This window comes from Aethalodelphis obliquidens, unplaced genomic scaffold (genome assembly GCF_003676395.1).
Source record: "Aethalodelphis obliquidens isolate GAN/ISIS:26980383/991018 unplaced genomic scaffold, ASM367639v1 scaffold5, whole genome shotgun sequence".
NCBI lineage: Eukaryota > Metazoa > Chordata > Mammalia > Artiodactyla > Delphinidae > Aethalodelphis > Aethalodelphis obliquidens.
In genome coordinates, this window is record NW_020837949.1 from 55,362,548 (window position 1) to 55,383,723 (window position 21,176).

Consider the following 21,176-nt stretch of genomic DNA (forward strand, 5'->3'; position numbering starts at 1 on the left):
ATACACACACACACACATATACACCCACATATATACACATATCGGGGAGATAGAGCAATCCAAAGGAAGAATAGGTGCTGGAGAAGCAACTATGATGTCTGTTTCTTAGAGATAGCCAGTGATGAATATCATATATATACTTTTTTTTAAACAAAATTGAGACTGTCCATCATTGTCCAATATGGTAGCTACTAACCACATGTGGCTATTTCGATTTCAATTTAGTTAAATTACAGTTTAGCTCCTCAGTCATACTAGCCACAATTGAAGTGCTGAGAAGCCACACTTGGCTGGCGACTACATTATTGAACGGTACAGATATGAAACATTTACATTGTCACAGAATATAAATCATAGTTAACATACCATGGTTTGAAATCAAATATTTGAAAAGTTTATCTTTCATGCCTGAGAAATATTCCATAGAAGGATGTACCATCAATTATTTAACCATTCCCATGTGAGCATTTTTAAGGTTGATATACACAACTAAATAACATTCTAAAAATGTATACTATATTGTCTGTCCTCATTCTCACAAGCACTGAGAGTTTCAGTTAAAAACAAATATTGCCAATTTGATAGGCAAAAATAGATCCCAATTCTGTTTTCCTAAATATTAGTAAGTTGAACAATGACCCAATGTAATTTGTTACAGAGCTGAAAGACATGGACGTTCAGGGAGCCACAGGGGCGTTTTTTTACCGTGCAGCATCGACAAATTGCTTCCTAGAATGTGAAAAAATGGCCACTGAACAGAGGCTAAAGCAACGTAGGACAGGATGCACACACTCTCGAAATGGGTATCCCAGGGGCATAGAGAAAAGGGAAGACACGCAGAGCCGCAGGTGTTGAGGGGAAACGGGAGGAGAAAACCTGGATTTGGCTTAGAGGGCCGCCAAAGTAAGTCACAGAGCTTCGCGTCACCTGGAGTCTTTCCGCAGCGAGTGGCGGGAGGAGTCGCATCCAAGGACTCCAGCGACGGCGGCGGCCTGCTGTTCGGCTCTGACGCGAGCCTGGGCCCACGGCAGCAGTGGCCTGGCGCCTGGGCTCTGCCGCGCCCCCGCGCGTTTGTGAGCTGGCCCCCGGTCACACTAGGACACCTCGGGGGAGGCCCGGGCCTCCATTCAATTCCCCAGGAGGGACGCGCGCCGGCCTCCGCGTGCTGAGTAGAGAACGCGCGCCTGGGTCCTCGGCTTGAGCATTAGAATCTCCCAAGTAGATAAGGGTTCTGATTTAATTGGTCGGGGGCGTCCCAGGCTTCTGATTCTAAGAAGCCGCGGGGATGAAAAGCCACGGGCCAGGGCCGTGGTCCCCAGAGGTTACTACCACGCTAATCCACTCGGGTCCGACTTCACGGATAGTCATGCTCCGAGGTTTTTCTCCCGGAACCTGATTTTCCTGCCTGTGGGATGAACAGCAGGCGATACAGGCGCGGTGAAAATGGCATTTAGTGACATGGAGGACGCAGCTTGTCACCGAACCAATTCATTTGGTTTAACCAAACAGCCAGTCCAACCTCTTTTGTCTCGGTTGCTCCCGGGCTATTCTGCAGGGTGGGCGAGGCTCCCAAACCACGAACCAGGCTGAAGGAGAGCAACCCGAGCTCAGGAATAACCGAGTTTATGCTGATCTCCAGGAGGTGGCGACCGCACCTGTGTTTAAAGGGATCCCCAGACCATGAGGATTTGATTTGGAGGCGTGTCTGCCTTTGAAGTTACCAAGAAGAGTACTGGGGAATGAATGTAGGCAGGAGAGGTGGCTGAGCTTTGAGAAAGCTCTTGGGGTGAGTGTGACTTCCTTTCTTCCATCATCTAAACAACAGGAGGAGGAAAAGTTACAGGACTAATTTAGTCCTAGCCTAATATAAAAAAAACACGGTATTTATCAGAAAATCAGGAATTATTTGTAGAATGTGAGAATGTAATTGAAGAACCGGATAATAGAACTTTAAGAAAAGGGAAATAGAAAACTTTAAAAGGAATTCCTTGGTTTACTAATAATGTTGCAGAAAGGGGGACCCCATCCAGAGACCGAGAGTGGGCTCTTGTCTAACACTCGGAAATGAATTGCCCGAGGAGACACATGTGCTGACAAAGCAAGAGACTTTATTTGGAAGGGGCACCTGGCGGAGAGCAACAGGGTAAGGGAACCCAGAGGACTGCTCTGCCACGTGGCTTGCAGTCTTGGGTTTTATGGTAATGGGGTTAGTTTCCGGGTTGTCTCTGGCCAATCATTCTGACTCAGGGTCCTTCCTGGTGGCGCTTGCATGCTCAGCCAAGATGGATTCCAGCGAGGAGGATTCTGGGAGGCTGGTAGGACACATGGACTGACATCTCCTCTCTCCTTTTGACCTTTCCCAAATTCTTACAGTTGGTGGTAGCTTGTTAGTTCTGCGTTCCTTACCAAGAACTCCTGTTGTAAGATAACTCATGCCAGGGTGGGTGGTTTCAGTCAGTGTTTCCCCTAACAATACCAATATCTAAAATGTTACAAAATTGAATATACCAAGTGTTTTATCATGATTGAAATAAAGTACTCTAAAAATGCCACTTGAATTCATTCATATCTTTTGATGAACACCATCACATCCCTATTTCAAAGTGATGTTTAAAATGTCCTTTGAGTGCTGGTTTAACAGGAAAACTCCTATGCGTCATTATCTATAGACTCATATCAAAGGCTCACCTTTCATTTGCAAGGTCCCTGGTCTAGGCAGTTGGATGCTTCCCCTCGGCCTGGATGTTGCTGCCTTGGTGAATAGTCATGGCCCTCCTGGTTATCAGGGTGGTTGGCCCACGACTTTTCCCAGTCCTTTTCCACAGCCTTCCAACCCCTCCCGTCACCACCAAATTCAAATTTGGAATTTAAAGTTGAATAATGATTGCGGCTGACTTTTTAGAATTTATGAAAAGCGGTGAGGCTCCCTTCTCTATAATAATTCTACATGTGTAGCCTTTTAGCATGTTATTTTGTGGATTGTACTTGTAATTTGTCATCTGCCTAATGAGTTAAGAACTTGGTGGTTTTTAAAATTGAGATATAATTGACATATAACATTGTTAGTTTCTGGTGTACAGAATAATGATTCAATATTTTATATGTGCAAAATGATCACCACAGTAAGTCTAACATCTGTCAACCTACATAGTTACAAAATTTTGTTCTTGCGATGAGAACTTTTAAGATCTACTCTTTTAGCAACTTTCAAATAGTACTTATATCCCTAGGACTTTATGCTTTAACAGAAAATTTTTACCTTTTGATCCACTTCATATCTCCCCCTCCATCCCCTGCCTCTGGCAACCACCAATCTGTTCTCTAGATCTATGAGTTCAGGTTTTTTTTTTTTTTTTTTGCGGTACGCGGGCCTCTCACTGTTGTGGCCTCTCCCGTTGCTGAGCACAGGCTCCGGACGCGCAGGCTCAGCGGCCATGGCTCACGGGCCCAGCTGCTCCGCGGCATGTGGGATCTTCCCGGACTGGGGCATGAACCCATGTCCCCTGCATCGGCAGGCGGACTCTCAACCACTGTGCCACCAGGGAAGCCCTGAGTTCAGGTTTTATTAGATTCAACATCCTTACAAGATCATATGGTATTTGTCTTTCTCTGACTTATTTCACTTAGCATAATGCCCTCAAGTTCCATCCATGTTGTCGCAAATGGCAAGATTTTCTTTTTTATGGCCAAGTAATATTCCACTGTGTGTGTGTGTGTGTGTGTGTGTGTGTGTGTGTGTGATTTTTTGGTGTCAAATTCAAAAAATCATCACAAAGACGTATGTCAAGGAGCTTACCCACTATGCTTTCATCTAGTTTTATGGTTTCAGATCTTAACTTAAAGTCTTTAATTCATTTTGAGTTAGTTTTGGTGTACAGTGTAAGATAGTGATCCAGTTTCATTGTTTTGTATATGGCTGTCCAGTTTTCCCAACGCCATTTATTGAAGAGACTATCCCTTCCACAATGTATATTCTTGGCTCCTTTGTCATAAATTAACTGACCATATATGTGTGGGCTCATTTCTGGGCTCTCTGTTCTATTCCATTGACATATATGTCTGTTTTTATGTCCCTATCATACTGTTGGAAATACATATAATTTGCTAGTGTTCCAGAGGTCTGGTATTTGTTTAATCAAGAGCATTAGAGTACTAATTAGTATATTTACCTTCTTTACTCAGCATAAGGTAGAGGTGAAAAAAACTTTTTAATCTTAATATTGCAATTTATATTACCTTTGGTCTTCATAATACAGGTAGTTTTCTTACCCCCCTCCTCCTGTTTCTTTTAGGGAATTTAAATACTAAGGTTCTGACTTGTGATTTAAACTCCACCTTAAAAAGCAGACTGGGATTACTTCTACCTAAGAATTGTCTCAAATGATGTTTAGAACTTGAAAATAAGCTAAGTTTCAAAAACATTTTGTTGTGGTAACTCCTATAATAGTATTTAATCCATCTTGGAAAATGTCTATTTCTGAATCTTTCCTCATTTGTACAGTAATGTAAATGAGAAGTGATATATTTACCATTTCAATGATTGATTATGACTAAGAAAGAGGGAAAAATGTAATTAACTTTATACCACATAGTGAAACCCTGCTTTTAAACTGTTATAAAATATAAAACAATGAGTGGTGTGTGAATATCCATGTATTTTAAGATAGGACGTAACTTAACAAGTAAGCCAAAGTTCAGATAAAATTAATTAAAATCCAACTTTTAACTATATACAGTACATTATTTGTGAGTGAAGTGGCTGAAATAAATTAAAAATCCAGACTTGGCTTTTCTTCCTCCTAGTGGTTATATGTATGAAACTAAATTCAATATTAATTGAAAGCCAACAATCCAGAAAGGAAAAATGGTGCATATTTGAATTAAGTGAAAAATTTATCCGTTTTTCTATCCATATATGACTTGCCATTTTAGGTTCTTTCCCTTTCATTGCCCTACTAGTATGTATTCAGTAAATACAAACAAGTATTATCAGCATCTGTAAAATATAACTGGGAAGGCATGTTATTAAAACATAACATATTCCAAAATCAACAAATGATTTGCTGACTACTGGTTTGAGATTATACATGCATTATTTGATCATATAATTGAGTTAATGGCATTATTACATGATCCTGTAACAACTAAAGCATTTGTAATGCTCTGGTGGAGACTTGTTTTAAAAGCAATTGCCTTAGGTATATATTATTTTTAACTGTACAATTTTCTTCCAGTTTTACAGTAATGTTAGACAACTATTACTTTTTTCCCCTGTTGAATTGCATCACATATGGTTTACTCCCTAGGCAAGTAAGGGAAATTGTGCCAGTAGAGCACTGCAAATGAGAAAGTGGTGATAGTGGGCTCATCCTTGGATTGTCCTCAATGTGGGATCATCAGGTCAAGGAGAGTAAACATTTCCCAGATGGCTTTAGCAGCAGATTAAACCAATTTTCAGTACTACCCAGAATATATTCTCATATGTTGTCTTAATCCTGTGTTGTCATTGATTTTTATTAATGTAATTAGTTGTTTTATTATTTCATACTATTTTAACTATTTTAATAAGGTTGTTTTGCATTTTTGTTAGCAAAGATTTGTATTTTTCCACTTTTTATAGTTGTCTGCATTTCTGAACGTATAAGCTGTGAATCTTCTTTGACCACTCACTATTAGAATTTGAATAGACTTGTATTTCCATTAAATCTACATATATTATTGGTAAATTTTCAACACTTGTATAGCAAGTTGTGATTCGTTTCTTTAATGTACTTTTAAAATTTATGTAGAATCCTTTTTGATGTACAGTTTTGTGAGATTTGACAAATACACCGAGTATTTGTCAATCATGATGAGGATATAGAACAGTTTTTACTCCCCCAAATTCGTTTGTGCTGCCCCTTTATATCCCCACATCCCCTCACCCCATCCTTAACCTCTGATAATCATTATTTGCTTTCTGACTGTATAGTTTTGCCTTTTCCAGTATGTCATCTAAAAGGAATGCTATAGTATGTAACCTTTTGAGTCTGGCTTTCAGTTACCATAATGCATTTGAAATTCATCCATTTTGTTCATCAACAGTTTATTTTTTGTTACTGAGTAGTATTCCATTGTATGGATGTACCTGAATTTGTTTATTCACTCACCCATTGAAGGATATTTGGCATGTTTCCAGTTTGGGGCAGTTATGAGTAATTACATTTCATTAGGAATTATGAAAAAATGAGAAATATATGCTATAAATATTTGCATACAAATTTTTATGTGAACATAAGTTTTTGTTTCTTGGATAAATTCTTAGGAGTGGAATGACTGGGTCCTACAGTTGGTATATATTTAACTTATAAGAAACTACCAAACTGTTTTTGAAAATGGTTGTGCCATTTTGCATTGCTATTGCTATGTAGGAGTTCCAGTTGCTCTAAATTCCCTGATTCTTTTGCTTTCCTTTTTATTGTGTACATTTAAAGGCATTTTCAACACCTATTTCTCATGATACCCATTAAGAAATCCATAAATGAATGTGCTCTAAAATATATTGATCTGTTTTTCTCTAGTGATATTAAGGATCCCTTTATTTTTTCTTTTCTCGCTGTTTTTCTGTTTGTTTTTTGGCCACACGGTGCTGCTTGCAGGATCTTACTTCCCCCACCAGGGATCAAACCCATGCCCCCTGCAATGGAAGCGAGAGTCCTAACCCCTAGACCTCCAGGGAATTCCCTAAAGATTCTTTTTTTTTTTAAATTTATTTTTGGCCGCGTTGTGTCTTTGTTGCTGCGCGCGGGCTTTCTCTAGTTGCCGCCAGCGGGGGCTACTCTTCGTTGCAGTGCATGGGCTTCATTTTTTTTTTTTTAATCATGATATTGCTTATATGTGGAATCTAAAAAAAATGACACAAATGAACTTATACGCAAAACAGAAACACACCCACAGACATAGAAAACAAACTTATGGTTACCAAAGGAGAAAGGAGGGGAGGGATAAATTATGAGCCTGGGATTAACACATAAAATATAAAATATAAAATAGGTAACCAACAAGTACCTTCTGTATAGTACAGGGAACTATATTCAATATCTTGTAATAACTTATAAGGGAAAAGAATCTGAAAAAGAATATACATATATATAACTGAATCACTTTGCCATACACGTGAAACCAACACAACCCTGTAAATCAACCATACCCCAATTAAAAAAAAATAGAATATTCCAGTACCCTTTTTGTACCTTGTCCCCGTCACTCCCCTCACAAGGTAACTACTATTCTCATATTTATCCCCATCAACTTGTTTGGCTGATTTTTGAACTTTATATAAATGAAATCATGCAGCACACTCATGATTGTACTGATATTTCTAGTTTGGGTCCATTATGAATCATATTGGTATAAATACTCTTTCTTGTCTCAGCCTTTAGATTTTACTTGCCATAAAAGCTTTCTTTAAACTCCTGGCCTTAGTGATGTGGTTCCCAACCTCCCTCCAGCCCTGCCCCTACCATCCAACACAAACCCATAAGTCATCACTCTAACGCGCAGACTTCATACTGCGGTGGCTTCTCTTGTTGCAGAGCATGGGCTCTAGGCATGTGGGCTTCAGTAGTTGTGGCGCACGGGCTTAGTTGCTCTGCGGCACGTGGTATCTTCCCGGACCAGGGCTCGAACCCGTGTCCCCTGCAGTGGTTAAGAATCTTCTGCACCACCAGGGAAGTCCCCTAAAGATTCTTTTAATACTTCCTTCTGCCCATATGAAATTTATTAATATACAGTATGCAGGATGGTGCCAAGCTGTTTCTTTTCCATACTGATATCCATGTACCTAACAAGATGCTTTGTGTGTTGCCCTACCTTTGCCCATTTCTCAAATGGCATTCTTTGGCTTGCTTCTCTCTACTCTCTTCCTGGGTGACTTTAAATATGTTCCTGTAGTTTCAACTGCCATTCAAGCAGAGCCTTCTGAGCTTCAGGCCAGGGGCATCTCCACCTACATGTCCCTTAGGCACCAGGATTTCAACACATTTCTTCAAACCTTCCTCCTCCCTTCCCTATGTTAAGCATATATGGTGGTACCATTTTTCCAGTTGCCCAGGACAGAAAGAGGGAAATTGTTTGTGATTCCTGTCTCTTCCTAATTCCTCATATCCAAAAGGTCACTGGTTTTGTCAAAACATTGATCCATTTTTTCCCATTGTTTTATATCTTCTTGCTCAGACCCCTTTGAGCCCTTCTGTACAGTGACCTAGGGTGATCTTTCAACACACAAATCTGAACTAGTCAAGTCCTAAATGCTCCAATGGCTCATTAGCAGGGAGCACAACATCCTTCAAGATTTGATCTTTTTTTTTTTTTTTGGATAAACCTCTCAGCTACCTCTCCTTTACCTGACTAATGTCTAAATTCAGAAGACAGATTGCCAGATTTTGAATTCTGATTACCACTTATTGGTTTTTGATCTTAGACAAGTAACATAACCTCTACATATAAAGTTGTACTCAGGTTATACAACATAAGAAAATGAAAACATTTACATTACTGTGTTAGGAAGTTTGGCTCCTAAGCTTTTTAAAAGATAGAAAACAAATGTTTTCTATGTTCTTTCTATGTTCTGTTTCTTCATCTGTTACATGGGAATTATAGTAACTGCCTCAAAGTTATTGTTATGAGGATTAAACATACATATATATATATCTATATATAGATATATATGAATTAATATATCTAAAAGTGCTTCAGACAATGCCAGCCATATAGTATGCACCATTTTAAAGTATTAGTTATTATTATTATTTAACTAATGGGGAAGTATTTCCTGTTTATCCTTGGTGCCCTTCAAATGAATTCTGAACAACCAGCACTTCCTCTTATAATAGAAATTGGCACAATGTACTGAAATTGCTTTTCTCATCTACACCCTAAGATGTCTAAAATATATTTCTTTGCCTGAAGCACTTTGGTTTCTAGGAAGCCCCAGGGTTTACCCCTCTTTTGCTTTAGGGCCTTTTCAGTCTGCCTATCCCTGCCTCTTCAAATACCAGATATGACCATGGAGGCATTCTGGCTTTACGAATACAAATGTTAAATGGGAATCATACCATCACAGATGGATTTTTGTTGAGGAAATATTTTTTGCATGTACTCAAACCAGTTTAATTTCATGATCAGTTTCATATACACAAAGTACAGCAAAAACAATTTAAATTTTTCCCATTTTCATCTGACTGAAATTATTTCGGTAAGAAATAATTTCATTGTTTTTTTCTCTGTAAATTTTAAAGGAATTGATTAATAAATCAGTTTTTTGCACATATCAAATTCTTCCAATTACAGTTTTTGCCACTGAGTTCCTCAGGATCAAATTAAAATCTATATTTTATTTATGCAATTCTTCTATTAAATTTGGTCAAGAACTATGGGCAGTTTTACTTCATTATATATTTCTATCAAGTCTAATTTTTCTAGGGTCAAATTTTGCAATTTTTAATCTTACAAGACGTAGTTCTTCAGTAAGTTTTCCTCTTTACAATGCAGTTATCATGCACAGGGTTACCCATTCTGGTTTTATTTCTACAATGGAAATTCATTTGCTGTGATTTGGATAAACAACTGTTTGAATTCACTTCTTAGCTAAAAATTGTAATTCCTCTCATCAATTCTCCAAGACCATCCTTGAGGTCAAAATATCTCACCTCATTTCCTTTCCCCTCAACTCTCTTCACATCATTCATTCCTGCTTACTCCTCAGATGCCAGCTCAAGCAGCACTGGCTCGAGGAAGCCTCTCCTGATCTCTAAGACTAGATCAAGTTTCCCTCTTTTTGCTTAGATAGTACATTTTATTTTTCTTTCATCACAGTTTATGGGTGAAGATTTTTAAAAATTTTTTTAAAAATTAATTTTTTGGCTGCGTTGGGTCTTCGTTGCTGCACGCAGGCTTTCTCTAGTTGCGGAGAGTGGGGGCTACTCTTTGTTGCGGTGCGTGGGCTTCTCATTGCGGTGGCTTCTCATTGGGGAGCACAGGCTCTAGGCATGCGAGCGGTAGCTGTGGCGCACAGGCTCAGTAGTTGTGGCTCGCGGGCTCTAGAGCACAGGCTCAGTAGTTGTGGCACACAGGCTTAGTTGCTCCGCGGCATGTGGGATCTTCCCAGACCAGGGCTCGAACCCGTGTCCCCTGCACTGGCAGGCGGATTCTTAACCACTGTGCCACCAGGGAAGTCCCTCATCACAGTTCATAAATATGAGTACTTATTATCTCCCTCACTAAACTCTGATCCCTGAAGGCAGGGACTTTTTCTTACCACTGGATCCCTGGCACATAAAAGGCACTCAAATTTATTGAAAGAATGATGAAAAGGAAAATAATATCTTTTATCCCCAGTGCTCATATAGTGCCTGACCAATCCTAGGCACTCATTAAAAGCTGTCTGCATTTTCCCCTTATTGTTTATTTCTGGTTTGTTATGGTCTGACAATGATGAATTTTTTTTCAATACTAACTTTGAAATTGACTTCTTAATGCTACATATTTTTAAGCTTTTAAGAGCCATGCTACTCCAATAATTTCCTCTTCCCTTCTCTCAGGGCAGCCATACTGTACAACTCTGGCAGGGTACACTGTACTCAGTGGAGCAGGGAGTTGTTTGATGCAGCACTGATGCATCCTCACTTCCCTCTGTGAAAGGAAAAGCATTCAGCTATTTCCTAAAGTTAATTACAACAGCAGTTCTAAATCCTAAGCTATAAATCAAAAACACCTGGGATACTTTCACAACAGAAATGCTTGGGCCCCACCTGAAAATTATTGAGTCATAAAGTACCAAAACTCCCCAGGTAACTGCAGAGCTAGTGTTGGGAAACACTGGGGTGGGAGCACAGGATGAGTGTGGGAGAATTGGTTAGAAACTAATCTAGATAGGCAGGTTAGTGTATTCAACACTTAGGAATTGGAATTTAACTTTACATCAGTGAGGAGGGTTTTAAGAGGGTAATGAAATAATCAGATCTATGAGAAAGGTTAACTTGGCACCAGTGTGGCAGGGTTTAGAGCCTGAGCTGGGGAGGCCAGGGGAAGAAGCTACAATGAGCCCAAGAATAGACTGCGAGGACTTGAACTAGGGTGGCTGCAGTGCAAACACAGAAGAAGGGAATAGGAAAGGACTCACAAGACATTTGACAGAATTCGCTAAGTGGAATGTGTAGGGTGATTAAAGAGGGAGGAGTTATAGACCACTCCCAGATTTCCAGGGTAAGCAACTGGATGCAGTTTGATGCCATTAACCAGAGAATACAAGTGTAAGGATAGAATGGAGCAGGTAGATGAAACAAATTCCGTTTCCAGCTATGATGAAACAGACGTTCCTTGTGTAAACCATTTAGGTGGAGCTAGAATACTAAGAAATTGGAGATTAAGATCTAGAATTCAGAAGAGAGGTTGAGGCTGAAGTTTTAGGTTTGGGAGTCAACAGGGTATTTGGTAACAATTGAGGCTATTGGAATGGATGAAACTGAACAGAGAACTGTCTATGTAGAGTCAAAAGTGCTTAGCACAGAATTAAAGATAAATCAGGCTTTCTCATTAAACTTACTAAACCACATAATCTTAATTTTATTTATTTTATTTTTTAATATTTATATTTATTTGGCTGCACTGCATCTTAGCTGCAGCATGTGGGATCTTCATTACCGCGTGCAGGATCTTTTTAGTTGCTGCATGCGGGATCTTTTAGTTGCGGCATGCGGGATCTAGTTCCCTGACCAGGGATCAAACCCGGGCCCCCTGCATTGCGAGCATGGAGTCTTAACCACTAGACCACCAGGGAAGTCCCCTTAATTTTAATAAAGCTCAGCAGACCACCATTAAAAATATGCAGATGTCAACGTGAAGAGTAGATGATAATATAAAAAAATTATCTGCAACCTGTATGATAATTTTAAGTATTACTACTGTTATCTCTGGACTTACTTAGAACACAACAACCTGTTAGCTTGGAAAGACTAATTTCTAAGCTTATTAAATAGCAGATTAATCAAGTTAGCTCCTAATATGATACCTGTGCTCCCCTAAATAAAACAACCAGATATTTGGTGATCTACTTCCTACAATATAAAGGCAATATAAATACATCATTGAGCCAACTCATAAAAATACAACATGTTCTTAACAAATGCAACTAGTAATATTCAGAGATTGTCACTTAGTCTATGTGTCCATGTATGTTTGTGCTTATGTGCCAGGCAGTTCTGTGTAATTTACTTAACATTAATAATACAAGTTCATCATTAGGTCTGGAATTATTTCAACAGAAAATTAAGTAAAACTTAAGAAAAAATTCCCAGGCCCTGCTATTTCCAAGAGTGAATGAACTTGTCTAGAACTTGTCCCTGAAATCCTTGTTTTTAAGAGGCACTCAGGTAATTATGATGCAGGGGGTTCAAGAACTATAATACTTTGAGAAATACTAGCTTATACCAAATAAACATTTTAACTAAGTCTTTTAAAAACATGTTGAGAAATGTTCAGAGATTACAAAAAAAATTTTAAGTAACAGTGTTACATATGCTTTAAGTAGAAAACACATTTTCTTTATTCAAATCATGTGGCTTTCTGTACATTTTGAAATGACAAAGTCATAGCAAAGCTATATTTTAATTTCATCATATTCCACTCTAAATTCTGTACCATTTACCAAAAATAACTTTTTATAAAGCTTACTGTTTTGTCTAATATTATACAGACTATCAATCTACACATTTTTGTGTGTTTCTCCTAAAAATTAGATTACCTTATTAGGATATTATATAAAACTAATTGGTATATTACACACCAAACATAAGTACAGATTCTGTACAATGTAATAGTATACATATATATTACAAGAGACTAAATGCCTTGTTAAAAGTAATAGTTTAAGAAATCTTTCATGGAAAAAATCTATATCACAAAATGTGGTGGCTTAAGTATCAGTTGCTTTCCTCTCATGAATTTCTTTCGGTGGGCATTAACTGTCCATTTAGCTTCATTAGTAGTTTTACCACAAGGCCGGCCTACAAAGTAAAATACGTTGACAATAAATTTGAAACATGTAAGAATGTGTAAATGACATACATGGCAGTGGACAGACAGTTCTCTATGTATTTGAAAAGGAACTTTTCATTGTTATAAGACTGCAATAAATTATTCAGATAAGTTTCTGGCTTTGCTTAGGAAAGGCCTGCCTTTTTACCTTGGTCTTAAATATGTTAACTTCATGTTAGAGGTTTTCCTTAAAGTAAAATGGACTGTCATTTTTTAAAAAAGAAATAACTTTATTAATACAGTAGAGTTTATTACTAGAAGTCCAGAATAACTGATTAGGTACTTACCTGTTTTGTATGTACTATAAAGCTCATTTTATATTCCATACTATGGATCTGAAAACATGTATCAGCATCTCCCAACTGCCACATAAAACAACCATACTTAAGACTGATGAGTAAAGCCTGCAACATAATTAGAAATCATTATATTGAAATATTTATTAAAAACAACACCTATCTTCTCTTACTATCTACACCTATCTAGACAGGTCTAAACACAGTGGTTTTGACAGTTAGAATTAAACTTGTTCAAAGTGCCCACACTAACTTCACACGGCCTGCAGTACAGAGCCACATATATGGTAGACTCTTAGAAGACTGCCTTGAGCAATGATATTCTTCTTATCAGAATGACAAATTTTTTTTTTTTTTTTTTTTGCGGTACGCGGGCCTCTCACTGTTGTGGCCTCTCCCGCTGCGGAGCACAGGCTCCAGACGTGCAGCCTCAGCAGCCATGGCTCACGGGCCCAGCCGCTCCGCGGCATGTGAGATCTTCCCGGACCGGGGCACGAACCAGTGTCCCCTGCATCGGCAGGCGGGCTCTCAACCACCGCGCCACCAGGGAAGCCCAACAAAATTATTTAAAGATGCCCATTCTGTGCTATGTATTTGTATATGTGTACACAGAAAGAAGTATTATTCAGCCATGAGAAATAAGGAAATCCTATCATTTGCAACAACATGGATGGAACTGGAGGGCATTATGCTAAGTGAAATAAGCCAAAGAAAGACAAATACCATAGGATACCACTTATATGTGGAATCTAAAACAGCCAAACTCACAGAAACAGGAAGTAGAATGGTGGTTACCAGGGGCTGGTGGGTGGTGGAAATTAAGGAGATGTTGGTCAAAGTAGTACAAACTTTCAGTTATAAGTTCTGGGGATCTAATGTGGGGCATGATGATTATAGTTAGCAATACTATACAATATGCTTGCAAGTTGCTAAGAGAGTAGATCTTAAATGTTCTCACCAGAAAAAAGAAACTGTAATTATGCAATGTGATAGAGGTGTTGGCTAATGCTATTGGGGTAAACATTTTGAAACAAATAAGTGTATCAAATCAACATATTGTACACCTTATGTGTACATAAAAAAAAAAGATGCCCATTCTATCAGTGGCTTTCAAGAAAATTAAGTGTACTGCAAGTTTTTACTTTCTGCATCTTAAAAACAATTCCTTTTACTATTGATATATTCAGTACCTTTTGAATATTCATATAGTACTTTCAGATCTGAAATTTATGTAATAGGGTAACATGTCGATTTAGGCAATTTCATATCACTGAAAATAAGTACGCTGATATATTTATTGTAAATATAAGCATTATTTAAAAAATTAATAATATATCCTTCATATATTCAACAGAACTATTTAAAACCAATTACAGTACCCTATTCCTACATGTTGTAACATAATGGTATATTTAAATAGGAATCCAATATGTTCTTTGGATTATTTAAAAAACAATTATCTCCTAGTAGTAACTTACATTTTCTTACCCTAAAAATATATTCTTTGTATACACATATACAAAGAAAGTGTTCATGCCATCCTTTAAAATAAGTATGTTGAGAAACATTACCTCTCTATGACTAGCAGTTCTTAACATAATGATTATAAATAATAAACTAAGGATATTCCAGAAAGGTAATGGTTTAGGGCATTCTGAAAGGTTCTGTAAGTGAAATGTAATATAATTAATTTACATGAGTGTATACCACTTATAATGGGAAAATAGTATCTTGCTTTAAAATAGCTATACTTATAAAATATAACTTATAGACAGGATCTACTAAAATAGCTATTTACCAAAGTACACAATGAAACACTGAGTCAAGATATCATAGAACTTTAAACTGTCTATCTTTTGGATCAGTGACTTGAAACTTCTTTAATCAAGAGACAGGAAACTGTCCATTTAATATGTCCTCAAAACAGTTTAATATACAGAAAAAAAATACATCTGTGGTATAGCAACTCCTAGATTACGTGAAGGTCAAATGACCAACAAAAGCACTGAAGCCATAAGTTAAAATAAAGGTTTTGTTTTTAAAGGACAGTGTGCAGGGAGAAAGGAATTCTTGAGAAATCCACAATAATGAAAACGGCTGAATGGAGTTGAAGAGCCCACATGGCTGTTTTGAGAGACCAGTCTGCTCCAGAAGGAAAAAGTAGCTCTCATTAGGAGGTAAAACCTACAAAGGGGAAGGTGCTTAGTGAAGGAAGTCAAAAAGTAAGAGAAATGACAGGGATAGTTGAGAGCAGAAAAGGGAAACCATGTAAGTCAGAAGTAGACATAGCCAACCAGGACACACAGGAGAAATAGTGATGTTGACAAGTGACCATGAACAATGGCACTAAATGGGTATTTAAAGAACCAGTTTTATTTCAGAAGGGCATTATGGTCTACATAAATTGACATCAGCAAAGGGTAATCTATTGCCTGGATGTAGCAGTGGTATTAAGGCTGAAGATATATCAACAAGTACAGTTCAGTTATGAAGACTGTAATGCTTTCACTATAGTAAAACATTGAACTGTAACACTGCATTTACCTATTCGATAGTGCCTACATTTTATGTAAGTAGAAAGATAGGTCTCTGATGAGTATATGAAACTGGCTGAGGTGTATTTTCTGAGGGGCAACTTTTATTATTCCAAACAATAACAAAATATAGAAGGCAGAAGTAATTGAGATTAAAAAAAACAACACAGCTGTATTCTATGGCTTTTCCTGAGATTTAATCTCTGAGGCTAATGTATCCCATATGTAGACTTTTAAATGCAAATGAATGTATTTTTGCAGATGAAGATGTTTATTTAAGCAAGCTTGTCATATTCAACCCTAGCAGATTTGGTCAATCTAAGACAACTGAGGACAAGCTGATTGTTCCTATCTTAGATCATTTGAAAATGTAATTATCTTAGAGCTTTTATAGGTGCCATAAATTTATCCGTAGCTTACAGAACACAAGGTAATGATTATGTGGACAGAAAACATTGTTACCCTTGGTTTCAATCACCTTTTTATATGCCCAATGACAGCATTTCTATTTATATTTCTAGAAAAAGCAGATTCTTAATAACACTATCATCCTCTGCCTGCTACTGCTATCTCACTTACTCAATTCCTGGACCAGAATATTATTCATAATATGAAATATTATATTACTGAAACATCATTTGAATACTATATAAAACTTTTCATTGTTGCCTAAATTTGGAATGCTCCCAAAAGTCAAACATAAAATATAGTTTAGAGAAAAGGCTCAGTGTTATGCCCACAGTATCACCATCCAGTTCGATGAAGAAGAATTTGCAGATATTTGTATAAAATGCTCTGAAATAGCAGAGGAAAAATTTCTTGAAATGACAAGGGGAATTTCTCCTTCATTTCTTTAGTACAACAGGAATAGAAAAAGTAGTTACAAGCTAATAAGAAGCAGCTTATTTTGTATGAGTAAAATAGTCTAAATAGAAAATGATAAGCAAATGACTCCAAAGCAAGCAGATATCAGAGACTTCAAAAAATCAAGTTCCAAGTCAGTCAGTGCCCTATGTCCCTGCATATTCTTTATCTCCATTCACAGGCATTTCTAACAGTATGGGAAAATAACTGTTGCCCATAATGATGATCCTGAGTTATCAGGAAATAACTAAACTACAATTGGGATACTTTCAGAAGGTATGTGATTACATAATAAAGACTTACAAAAATGATGAAAAAAGTTAGGTTTACGATGAAATTCCCTAATCTAAAACGCCTTTTAAAAATGCGTAAGCTCAGTTACTTAAACTGATTTGGAAAATAGTCTATCTATGACATACCTGAATGAACAAAATAGATTTTTATCTGCTTCCTATTACTAACTAGAAAGCTGTTTATCCTGTGAAATGTGTTAAATATGCTAAAAGTAATTGATAACCCCATATTTATATTATCATGACTTTGATTAGAAAAAGGCACAATACAGTAATAAGCCTCTGATTGAAAAGCTCTGAAGTAGGGGCGGCCAGATCAAGATGGTGGAATAGTGGGGCTTCCCTGGTGGCGCAGTGGTTGAGAGTCCACCTGACGATGCAGGGGACGCGGGTTCGTGCCCCAGTCTGGGAAGATCCCACATGCCTGTGCTCCGCAGCGGGAGAGGCCACAACAGTGAGAGGCCCGCGTACCGCCAAAAAAAAAAAAAAACAAAAGATGGTGGAATAGAAAACCTCTGAACAGTTCTAACAGGTATTCATAGTCCCATCCACACTTCATCTTGCCCCCCCAAAATGTTCCTATAACTTATTCTAATTTGCAAAATGAACCACTTGTGTCAGATATTATATTTCCTTTTTTAAATCTGTATTTTTTTTCATTTAAATCTAATTTTTAGAATAGGTAATACATTCACAGTTAAAAAAAATTTTTTTAAGTTGCAAAATGCTATATAATGAAAAGTCTCCCTTCTACTCTTATTCCCAGTTACATGGTTCCCCCCCTCTAAAGGCTTTAAGAGACATTTTATGCATACCAAAGCAATACTTATGCAAATATAGTATTCACTTCCCCCCATTTTTTGAGGTATAATTGACATATAACATTATATTAGTTTCAGGTATACAATATGATTCAATATTTATATATATTGCAAAATGATCACCACAATAAGTATCGTTAACATCCATCACCATACATAGTTACAACTTTCTTTTTCTTGTGATGAGGAATTTTAAGATCTATTCCCTTAGCAACTTTCAAATATGCAATACAGTATTATTAACTATGGTCACCATGCTCTATACTACATCCCCATGACTTATTTATTTTACAGCTGGAAGTTTGTACCTTTTGACCCCCTTTACCCATTTTGCCCATCTCCCAACTCCCTGCCTTTGGCAACCACCAGTCTGTTCTTTGTATCTATGAGCTTGTTTTTTTTTTTAAAAAGATTCCACATATAAATAGTGAGATCATATAGTATTTATCTTTGTCTGACTTATTTCACTAGGCATAATGCCCTCAAGGTCCACCCATATTGTTGCAAATGAAAGACTTCATTCTTTTTAATGGCCGATTAATATTCCACTGTATATATTTACACATTTTCTTTAGCCATTCATCCACTGATGGACACTCAGGTTGTTTATCTTGGCCATTGTAAATAATGTTTCAATGAACAGGGATGTGCATGTATCTTTTTGTGTTAGTGTTTCCGTTTTCTTCGGATAAATACCCATTTCCACCCATTTTTACATGAATGGTAGCATATTACATATGGTTCAGCACCAAATATATCTTAGAGATCATTCCACAGAAAAATATCTTCATTCTTTTATATGGCTGCAAGGTATTTCAATGTTACAATTAATATGTTAACTCCCTATTGATAATCATTTCGTTTTCACCCCCTTATCCTTTGCTATTATAAATGAATGAAATTGTTCATGTAGGCTAGTACTGTTATTTTAGATATTACATAATGTGACTGGTCAAAAACAGCTGAAAAGATGAAAATCTACCTTAGTTTCCATATTGAGAAGATGAAGTCCTTTTATATTCACACCTACATACACAGGGATGACTTTATGATTACTGGGGCTTGCCTTTGTAAATATCTGTCCTATGAAAAAAGCTGCTCCATATGTAGGAATTTCCCAACAATTCTGTAAGAACATGCGCTGTAGGTGATGCATTTCTTTACTGACACCTTCACTTGTACTAAGATTCTAAAAACAAAGTAAAATAAACAGATGTGAAAGGAGAATGTACCTTTGATAATCCAAACAGGTCAACTAAACAGTTTCTAAAATCAAGGCTATCCCAAAGACAAATAAAATTGTGTGACATTATACCAAAGGCAGTTTTTCTTTTGAGATCTTATATTAAAAAAAAGAAATATCAAGGTCTAAAAATAATGTTTATCTATTCTATTACATTTTTAAGTGCCTCATGGATAGAGACAGTGTATTATCTCATGTTTTTTTAATCTCTAGCACTTACCACAGTATCCAGCATACAGACGGTATTCAGTAAAAGATTCTACATTATTAAAAATAAAACTATTTTGCTCCTTTTCCTTTCAGGCATGTGAACTATAAGATCCTTATTTAATTTCAAGAATAAAATGTAATGTACCTATGTTTAAAACATATTAATAATACTAACAAAATTTCAACTAGGCTATAAAATGTCTTTTTATTTCTATTTAACAGCTTACCTTGTATTCATGAAGTATTCGGTTTGTCCAGTGAGGTGCCTTACTTTTCAATTTGGTAATAGGTACAATGGATTTTAGATTTTCTTCACTGTAAGCAAATACACCAACATCTTTTAAATAAATCATCTTTAGTAGCTACAGTAATATAATCATTTACATGTAAATGGCTTTAATTAATATGATTTTTGAGCTGAAAAATATTATATTGTAACATATCAGAGAACTCTCAACATTTTAAGCAAAAAGTCACGATCCTAATATTGCTCAATTTACAGAAATGTTTCTTCTTTCAGTAGCCACAAAATATTTTTGAATATTTAAAACTACAATAAACAAACTTTAAATGTGCTAAAACCTCATTGTTTTCTCTCAACATGAACTAGTTTTTGTGGTGGTATATGGTGAAATGCATCTGCCTTGTAACATTTTTTCTACTAATCCAACTCAGGTTTTAGTGAACTTATTTAAACATACAGTAAAGAAAGATAAAGCTAACAAGTATAAGGCATATCAAACTATATTCAAATATAAGAAAAAGAACTTTGGAGAGAGTGTAACGTAAAGCATGCTTTACTTTTTTTTTTTTTCTCATTCCATGCCTTATATTATTTAATTCCAAACCAACGTCTAAATAGTTCTTAGTAACGTAATATTTCTAAATTTTCTTGGTTAAACTGAACCTTGGGTATAGCACAAGACCATGAATTGTATTAAATACTTACTTTAGGAAACCTTGCTTGTGTTTCTTACTCTCATAATTTCCATAAACTATCTGCAACAGTAGACTTGCCAATGTTATCAGTTTAGCATCAGGAGCCGTATAAAAGCCCTTCAATAAATTATATCTGGCTTCATCAAAGAGAATAAGAATAGCTAATGGGTCTTCAATCTTAAAAGAAAAAGTATAATTTGGTTATTAGGTCACAATTTCCTGTTATAAATGTACAACTTGCCACTATCTAATATGAAAAAGCAAAAGCTATGTAATTTCATATAAATAAGCTGTTATTGCTTTAGAGCAGAGATTGACAATTTTTTTCTATTAAAGCCCAGATAGTAATATTTTAAGCTTTGTGAGTCAGATAGTCTGTTAGAACGACTCAACTCTGCTATTGTAGGACAAAAGCAGCTATAGACAATACATCTACAAATGTTGGAGTTCTACTAAAACTTTTTATATTGATTCTGAAATTTGAATTTCATGAAATGTTCACATGACATGAAATATTCTTTTGAATTTTTTTCAACCATTAATAGCTTGTAGGATATACAAAAGTAGGCAACAGGTCAGATACAGCAGTAGGCCATAGGTTGCTAACCTCTGATTCACAGTTCAATAAAATTATCATCAGTTTACGGATATGAGTGTGTATAACTTATAGTACAATTTTACTTAAATTCTTTATATTCCTCAAACATTCTTCTACAATCTGTGCTTCACCCAATATAGTAGTGAACCTCAAAGAAGATAAAAGGAAGTATTAACTCCCAGAAGGACACATGAAGTTTGAAAAAAGCTTAACATTTTTTATTTGACTAAAGAATATTCAGTACTTTGCACTTTCAAATAACACTAAAGGAGAGCATACTTTTTTAAGTTTTGAAACCTTTAAA

General features: G+C 36.5%; 1 protein-coding gene across 7 annotated transcripts in view; it reads right to left on the bottom strand.

Annotated features, from left to right (window-relative positions):
• Positions 1 to 11,816: 11,816 nt before the first annotated feature.
• The window catches only part of KRIT1 (KRIT1 ankyrin repeat containing), a 38,041-nt gene continuing 28,681 nt past the window's right edge, over positions 11,817 to 21,176 (bottom strand). For all 7 annotated transcript variants that reach the window (XM_027102434.1, XM_027102437.1, XM_027102435.1 and 4 more), the window contains 5 exons: positions 20,285 to 20,451; positions 19,563 to 19,650; positions 18,865 to 19,071; positions 13,362 to 13,478; positions 11,817 to 13,043 (listed from right to left, as the gene is read on the bottom strand). In XM_027102434.1, the coding sequence (XP_026958235.1) occupies positions 12,975 to 13,043; positions 13,362 to 13,478; positions 18,865 to 19,071; positions 19,563 to 19,650; positions 20,285 to 20,451 (648 nt within the window). In that variant the 3' untranslated portion in view covers positions 11,817 to 12,974. The remainder of the gene's footprint in view (positions 13,044 to 13,361; positions 13,479 to 18,864; positions 19,072 to 19,562; positions 19,651 to 20,284; positions 20,452 to 21,176) is intronic.